An 8,936-nucleotide genomic window follows, 5' to 3' on the forward strand; every position below is an offset into this window, starting at 1 on the left:
TAACAAAAATATACAACAACGCATAGAGATAAAACAATTATAATTAAAAGGAAAAGAAACGCAAGCATCTGATCCATTATTTATAATTTGTTTAAAGTCACTCAGTGAGACGAGGGTATCTTTAAGAGAATCTCGTAGCTCATTCCATGCTCTGGGAGCACAGTATCTAAAAGCAGTTTTCCCCAACATAGTTTTGACTCGAGGGCCCTCAAGAACCAACCAGTCTTGAGACCTTGTCTGGTAATTACCAGAGCGCCAAACTAGGTCGTTTTTGTAAGATCGCTTTCTAAACATACCAGCTTTGTAAACATACCAGTACAAATGCTGTATTACGCAATAAACTAGATCTGTTTCTACACAATAACCCAGTATCAGAGAGAGATGGAGAGAGAGGGGGGGGGGGAGAGAGAGAGAGAGGGGGGGGGGGGGGGTTCTGTGGGAAAAACTAAACAGTACCAGTACAAATGCTGTATTCTCCTAGCGGACGAGGTCAGCCACCCCACTGACTGATACAGGTTACAACGGTGTGTTCTAAAATGATCACCTGTAATAAAACTAAATAAAAATAAAAGTGCTGAGTGATGAACCGCGATGAGCCTGTAGATAATGATACCATAGTCCAGAACTGACAGGAAGGTTGATTGTACTGAAAGCTTCCTATTGTTACGCAATAAACTAGATCTGTTTCTACACAATAACCCAGTATCAGAGAGAGATGGAGAGAGGGGGAGGGGGGAGAGAGAGAGAGAGAGAGAGAGAGGGGGGGAGAGAGAGAGAGGGGGGGGGGAGAGAGAGAGAGAGGGGGGGGGGGAGAGAGAGAGAGAGAGGGGGGGGGGAGAGAGAGAGAGAGAGGGGGGGGGAGAGAGAGAGAGAGAGAGAGAGGGGGGGGGGGAGAGAGAGAGAGAGAGGGGGGGGGAGAGAGAGAGAGGGGGGGGGGGGGAGAGAGAGAGAGAGGGGGGGGAGAGAGAGAGAGGGGGGGGGGGAGAGAGAGAGAGGGGGGGGGGAGAGAGAGAGAGGGGGGGGGGGGGGGGGAGAGAGAGAGAGAGGGGGGGGGGGGGAGAGAGAGAGAGAGGGGGGGGTTCTGTGGGAAAAACTAAACAGTACCAGTCCACTAAAGCATGTGCATTATGTTCTGTATGTGTGTGACTCCAATCAGACGTCTTTCTTTCTCTCTCCATCTCTTTCTCTCGCTTTCTATCTATCTTTCTCTCTCTCTCTTTCTCTCTCCTTCGATATGTCTCTATCTGTCCATCTCTCTCTGTTACTGACTTTGTTGAACCTTGAAAACGTACAGTTTGTAGTAGAGGGTTGAGTTAAAGAGATAGTTTATATTCTCAATATTGTTTGTATTGAAGCTTTTTAATGATGATAAATATGATACTGTCTCTCCCTGTCCTATCCTGACTTCTGTCTGTCTGTCTGCTGCGTGTGTGTGTGTGTGTGTGTGTGTGTGTGTGTGTGTGTGTGTGTGCGTGTGTGTGTGTGCGTGTGTGCATGTGCGCGTGTGTGTGTGTGTGCGTGTGTGTGTGTGTGTGTGCGTGTGTGTGTGTGTGTGTGTTAGGCGTGGAATGCCAGCGGCCGAGGCAGCAGTCCAGTGAGAAGGACATGGAGGTGATCTCCAGCGGCACAGCTGACAGTCGCGACCTCTACCTAAAGGGCTCCACGCCCCCCGACCTGACCCCTGACCTCAGCCCCGCCACCTCCCTGCCCCGCAGCCCCCCCCCGCCCGCCAAGTCCTGCCAGCGCTCCAAGAACGCCCGCTTCCTGCGCCAGACCGCCGTGGACGACGAGCGGGGGGGCGGCGGCAGCGGCGGCGGGGGCGGGGCTCAGGAGGTCCGGGTCCTGGTGGAGGGTGAGGGCAGCGGCGGCGCCAAGGGGGAATACCTGAGGGCGAACAGCTGGAGCGAGGACAAGCGCTCGGCCTCCAAGGGGGCGGGGGGCGGCAGGGGGGGCAGCCGGGGCAGCAGCCGCTCCGCCACCCCTTCTGTCCCGGACGACGGCCGGAGGGGCGGGGCCTCCAACGGCCACAAGCACGCCTCCTCCAATCACAAGTCGCGGGAGCACGGCTCGTCCAATCACAAGCCGTCTAGGGACAGGTGGGCGGACTGCCCGTCAGCGTCGTGGACGTCCGGGCGTGTGCGGGGCGCGGGGGGCGTGGCGGGGGGCGGAGACAGACTGCTGGAGCAGGACGAGGAGAAGCTAAGCAACTACGAGATGGAGATGAGGCCGCTGCAGCCCATGGACTCCACCTCCCACAAGCCCCACGGGCAGGGGGAGGAGCGACACGGACACGGCCACGCCCACGGACAGGGCCACGCCCACACGCTGCCGAGACAGCGGCATAAGAGTCGGGAGCCCCGTGGCGACGGGTCACGGTTGTCTGGGACACGGGAGGGGCGGGAGGCGGAGTCCCCCGACCCCTCGTCAGGCTCCTCCTCCTCGGAGCAGAAGCTGAACGGCGGGCGTAAGGGGGACCAGCTGGAGGCTCGGCCCCTGCGCAGAGACCTCACCCTCTCCCCCCCGCAGAGATCCTCACCCATTGCACTAGAACACAACGAAGATGGTCTGACGCAGCTCAAGGCTAACTCGGTAAGGAGGAGGTCAGACTCTACTGTAGTCCAGTAAGGAGGAGGTCAGACTCTACTGTAGTCCAGTAAGGAGGAGGTCAGACTCTACTGTAGTCCAGTAAGGAGGAGGTCAGACTCTACTGTAGTCCAATAAGGAGGAGGTCAGACTCTACTGTAGTCTAGTAAGGAGGAGGTCAGACTCTACTGTAGTCCAATAAGGAGGAGGTCAGACTCTACTGTAGTCCAATAAGGAGGAGGTCAGACTCGACTGTAGTCCTGTAAGGAGGAGGTCAGACTCTACTGTAGTCTATTTAGGAGGAGGTCAGACTCTACTGTAGTCCAGTAAGGACGAGGTCAGACTCTACTGTAGTCTAGTAAGGAGGAGGTCAGACTCTACTGTAGTCCAGTAAGGACGAGGTCAGACTCTACTGTAGTCCAGTAAGGAGGAGGTCAGACTCTACTGTAGTCTAGTAAGGAGGAGGTCAGACTCTACTGTAGTCTAGTAAGGAGGAGGTCAGACTCTACTGTAGTCTAGTAAGGAGGAGGTCAGACTCTACTGTAGTCCAGTAAGGACGAGGTCAGACTCTACTGTAGTCTAGTTAGGAGGAGGTCAGACTCTACTGTAGTCCAGTAAGGAGGAGGTCAGACTCTACTGTAGTCCAGTAAGGAGGAGGTCAGATTCTACTGTAGTCTAGTAAGGAGGAGGTCAGACTCTACTGTAGTCTAGTAAGGAGGAGGTCAGACTCTACTGTAGTCCAGTAAGGAGGAGGTCAGACTCTACTGTAGTCTAGTAAGGAGGAGGTCAGACTCTACTGTAGTCCAGTAAGGACGAGGTCAGACTCTACTGTAGTCTAGTTAGGAGGAGGTCAGACTCTACTGTAGTCCAGTAAGGAGGAGGTCAGACTCTACTGTAGTCCAGTAAGGAGGAGGTCAGACTCTACTGTAGTCCAGTAAGGAGGAGGTCAGACTCTACTGTAGTCTAGTAAGGAGGAGGTCAGACTCTACTGTAGTCCAGTAAGGAGGAGGTCAGATTCTACTGTAGTCTAGTAAGGAGGAGGTCAGACTCTACTGTAGTCTAGTAAGGAGGAGGTCAGACTCTACTGTAGTCCAGTAAGGAGGAGGTCAGACTCTACTGTAGTCTAGTAAGGAGGAGGTCAGACTCTACTGTAGTCTAGTTAGGAGGAGGTCAGACTCTACTGTAGTCCAGTAAGGAGGAGGTCAGACTCTATTTGTATGAACTAAAGTTCCACATTATTCTGGGTGGTCCTCACCTTCAAGTCTGTTGATTTACATATATGCAGATTAAGGTTATTACTATGGCTCTGGTTCTGGTTCTGGTAATAGTCATGGTTATGGTTCTGGTTCTGGTAATAGTCCTGGTTATGGTAAGGCTATGGTTCTGGTTCTGGTGATAGTCATGGTTATGGTAAGGCTCTGGTTATGCTCATGGTCAGGGTTAGGTTTCGGCTTAGGGTTATTTTTTTCAGGGGTCTATAAGGCGACCTGCAAAATTAACTGGCATCAAGTTTGGTTACCGATGAATCCTCAGCTCTACAAAGGGAAAGAGATTCAAGGAAAGGAACGCAGTAATCAGTCACTCCTAATACACATCCAGTTGTAAGCCAAACTCATATCTAGCTAGCTATCCGTTTGACACAACTTGACAGCTTTAGCACACAGCGACATCCGCTACACACGCCGCACCGCTCACAACATGTATCTGCTGTAGGTGGCAGCCCAGCATCCAGAGCCCCCCCCACTCCCTACTCCCTGTACCTTAGTAACAGCAGACTGGCAAAGCAGCTCCTTCCACACCGCTGCCCCCTCATTGGCTAACCCACGCTCTGTTGCTAGGGAACAGCTTATGCCTTGCTTCGCCTGTAGCCAATCAGTGGGCGTGCGGCAGTGACTGGGGGGAGGAGGGGGAAGTGTGGGGAGGAGAGATGGATGGAGGGACAGAGGGAGGAGGTGGGGGGGGGTGGTTCAGCTGCAGAGAGAGAGAGAGAGAGAGAGAGAGAGAGAGAGAGAGAGAGAGAAGTAATGCAGAGGACTTGTGTAAGGCAGGTTGGCAGGATACTCAGATACAATCAGGCTGACACACACACACACACACACACACACACACACACACACACAGAAAAACACTGGATATATAACAAGCACCATACATTTGACTCCAATATCTCAGCTCCACACGCCACATTGTGGATATAGTCTAGGGGACTATCATGGACACACACCCCCTCCAACACATGGAGCTACTCTGTACACATGTAAGAGACAGCCAGCCTACAACAGGCCACACAACAGCACTTTGATTAAGTCACAGATCAATAATCATAGAGTAACACAGAGCCTATGACGGGATTAATAACCATACATCATGTGTGTTATTATTTCACATATAGATAGATATAACACAATAGGGGCCTGAGTCATCTGGAGTAATGGGTTAATTTAGGTAATGATTGGCTGGTTCTCCTCTCCTCCTCCCCACCGGCTGATCCAATCATTTTACATGACATTGTTACACAAGCCAGATTGGTGATCATTGATAGGCCGCTACAGAACGTGTCAAACAAACATACGTGGCTTCTGACAGCAACACACACACACACAAACACACACACACACACAGCAGACCCTCATCTCCATCTAAATACACACTTTCTCCTGATCTAACGCAGTTAACATCACAAAAGAATAGATTTCTTGCTTCTGTGCAGGTAATAATGTACTGCTTTTGTTTGTGTGTGTGTGTGTGTGTGTGTGCGTGTGCCTGTGTGTGTGTGTGTGTGTGCCTGTGTGTGTGTGTGTGCCTGTGTGTGTGCATGTGTGTGTGTGTGTGTGTGTGTGTGTGTGTGTGTGTGTGTGTTTGAGTGTGTGTGTGTGTGCCTGTGTGTGTGTGTGTTTGTGTGTGTGTGCCTGTGTGTGTGTGTGCCTGTGTGTGTGTGCCTGTGTGTGTGTTTGTGTGTGTGTGTGTGTGTGTGTGTGTTTGTGTGTGTGTGTGTGTGTGTGTGTGTTTGTGCGTGTGTGCCTGTGTGTGTGTGTGCCTGTGTGTGTGTGTGCCAGTGTGTGTGTTTGTGCCTGTGTGTGTGTGTGCGTGTGTGTGTGTGTGTGTGTCAAGGTTATTATAGTTAACGAAAACTAACTAAAAAACGAAAACTAGGTGTGAAAAAAACATTTTAGTTAACTGAAATAAAAATAAAAACTAGACTTTACAAAAAAACGATAACTAACTAAAACTGTATTGTGTGTTTACAAAACTAACTAAAATAAACTAAAATTATTGAGAAAATGTCCTTAGTTTTAGTCTTTTTCATTTCATACATAAGCCTAGTATTTTGGGTGGATATGAAATCTATCCTCCATTTTTTTTAGCTGTGTCCCTGAGCAGAAGTAACCTGACGTTCGCCAGATGGTTTGTTTCACACGGAGTGAAACAACGTGAGCTCACGAGATCAGGATGGTCTCACAAGGCTAGCACAGAAAATAAAAACTAAAACTAATACTGAAACTAATAAAAACTAAACTAAAAGTAAGCATTTTCAAAAAATAAAAACTAAACTAAACTAGCAAACCTGCTTTAAAACTAATCAAAACTAAACTGAAATTGAAAACAAAAAGTCAAAACGATATAAAAATAAAAACTAATGAAAAAAGCAAAACTATTATAACCTTGGTGTGTGTGCGCGTGTGTGTGTGTGTGTGCCTGTGTGTGTGTGTGTGTGTGTGTGTGTGTGTGTGTGTGTGTGTGTGTGTGTGTGTGTGTGTTTGAGTGTGTGTGTGTGCGCGCGCCCGTGTTTATTAACACTTCCTATTCTCTCCCTCTTTCCTTTGCAGTGCTCCAGCTCTATTCTGGTCGTCATGGTGATTTTGCTCAACATTGGCGTCGCAATTCTGTTCATCCACTTTTTTATTTAAATATGTATTGGTTGATATGATCTATGCTATATGGTTGAGTGTTCTCCTGATTCTACAGCCCTGGGCCCTGGTTGATGTGTCTGGGAGGAGCCTGTGGTGAGAGGCTGAACCAAGCTGGACTAGGAAGTAGTAGGAAAAACACCCGATACCCAAAAACCTGCTACATGCAGCTGTGTGCAGAACCAAGTCTGCTTTAACTCTCTCTCTCTCTTCTGAGACCATCTGTTTTCCATTTGAAAATCATAATTTATATAAAAAAAGAGACTTGTGTGACCTATAATTTAACTTAAATTTTCTCATGTATAATAATTGAATTGATATTCTGTTGTTATTCCTCACTGGCCCTTGTCTCTCTGTTGATATTGTGGATATTATTTGGGTTCTTGGGGAGGGGGTGGAGCCAGGAGGCGGTCTCTGCTGCCTGTGTTGGTAGAGGTGGAGGCCGTGTCCCAGGCTCCCCTCCTACACCCTCCTACCCACCTGTGGAGATCTCACAGCACAGGATAGGTGTAAGCAAGATGGCTGCTATCTCACCTAGTCCATATAAGCTAAATTGCTTATACTGTAGTCTACCTATACGCAGCACTGAGATCTACAGCACAGACTGGGAAGCAGGGTCCACAGCTGTCCGGACATGCTCAGTGAGAGGGAGGTTAAAGGTGAAGTTGACCCCCCCCCCCCCCCAGATACAGGTCTGAGATCAGTTTACCCGGCCCAGATCTTGCCCTTAACTACTAGGGAGAAAGATGCAGATCAGTTTTGAATTTCATCCTGTGCTATGGAAGGAACAAAGGAAGGGAAACAGCCCCCTGTCCTGCCCCACTGCCTCCAGGACACGCCCCCTCTCGTCATGACATCACTTCCTCCCTGGCATGGCATGTTGTTTCCTATTACCTTTTTTTTCTTGCACCAGCCCCCCTCCCCTGAACACACACACACACAAACACACACACACACACACACACACACACACCCCATCTGCCATGTCATCCCATGTCTCCTTGTGTTCTTTGTCTTATGTCACGTCTGACCTGCCAGATTTTCTACATGTCTGTTCTCAATATAGACCACAGAATGTTACCCCAAGTGTGAACATGAGAAATATGTATAATAAAAATACGAATACATTTGATAACAACCAAGTATAGGGCTATCAGACCTAACACATTTGCGACAGCAAGTCTGATGACATAATGATCAACAATACAACAGGCTATATCAGGAGGACAGTCACGGTAACTTGGGTTAACTGTGTTTGATCATCAGTACATTTAGCAACTTGTTTACAATCTGTAGGACCAGGGTCATTGCCACAGAAACAAGATGAAGATATTGACATTCCAACATTCCAACCAGCTGACTTCCTCAACGCCTCATTGGCCTTTAACACTTCCTGTTGAACTTTGGAAGAGGAGCAGAACATGACATCCTGTCAGTTCACATCCATCCAACCCTGCAGCCCCTACTGAGCCCTGGCCTCTTTCTCTCTTCCTTTCTCGTTCTCTCTTTCTCTCGCTCCCTTTCTCCCTCTTATTCATCCGTCTAAAACATGAGGAGACTCGTGTGACAGCTGCTGGCTGGCCTGAGTACAAAGTTCAGAGACTGTTACTAAGTTCCAACTACTGCTGCTTTTAAAACAATTATTTACCAAGACAAAGAAAAATACACATTTTTAGCTATCTGCAAGATGTCTGATTAAAAAAAAAAAAATAACGCCAACTGCCTTGTTTTCTAAAGTAAAAATCGAAATAAAACAAAATTGCATGCCGGTATGCTTTACTTTTGTACAGAATGGCTTTTTGAGGGTAAGGATTACAGGAGTCCATTTTGGAAACAGTATGAAAGGAGGCGAGCACTGAGGTGACTACGAGGGGTGTGTTGTACTGTACGTGACGTGTCCAACCTTCCTCAATCCCCCCCCCCCCCCCCCCCTCTTCACCACACCCACCCCCCCACCCCTCCTCCCTCTGTTCAGTAGCCCTCCACCATCCGGGGGCTCTTTCTCACCTTCCTTCCTCTCCTCCCTCCATCTCTCCTCCCTCCATCTCTCTGTCCAGCAAACAAGCGAACGCCTCAAAATGAACACAAACGTGTAAGGGGTACAGGCTGAGGAAAGACTCATGTTTGGAGTTGTATTTCTCTCTCTCTCTCGAGAAGCTTCCTGTTCTGATCCCCTGTTCTAGTTCTGGCCTGGTTCTGAGGGCTACCGGACCCTGAGAGGGAGGGGTCGGGTCCTCTGCCCTGGAAAGGTCAGGGGTCAGGGCGTGCAGACGTCTACCTGCCCCTCAAAAGGAGCGGTCTGTCGTGCAGGGCGCCCGCCGCTTGCCCCATGAAGCCCACCGCATGCCCAAGCATGCCAAGTTCTTTCTTTTATGTTTCTCTCTCCTCCTCTTTGATTTCTTTACTTTGTTGGGGTCTCTGTTTTTGAGTTATGTGGAGAAAATA

General features: G+C 49.2%; 1 protein-coding gene across 1 annotated transcript in view; it reads left to right on the forward strand.

Annotated features, from left to right (window-relative positions):
- Positions 1-6,491, forward strand: part of jph3b (junctophilin 3b) — a gene marked incomplete at both ends in the record, with an annotated part of 28,116 nt that extends 21,625 nt beyond the window's left edge. The window contains 2 exons of the mRNA XM_084452702.1: positions 1,562-2,589; positions 6,411-6,491. Of these exons, the coding sequence (XP_084308828.1) occupies positions 1,562-2,589; positions 6,411-6,491 (1,109 nt within the window). The remainder of the gene's footprint in view (positions 1-1,561; positions 2,590-6,410) is intronic.
- Between the last annotated feature and the right edge of the window lie 2,445 nt (positions 6,492-8,936).

This window comes from Borostomias antarcticus (assembly GCF_949987555.1).
Source record: "Borostomias antarcticus genome assembly, chromosome: 18".
NCBI classification, from domain to species: domain Eukaryota; kingdom Metazoa; phylum Chordata; class Actinopteri; order Stomiiformes; family Stomiidae; genus Borostomias; species Borostomias antarcticus.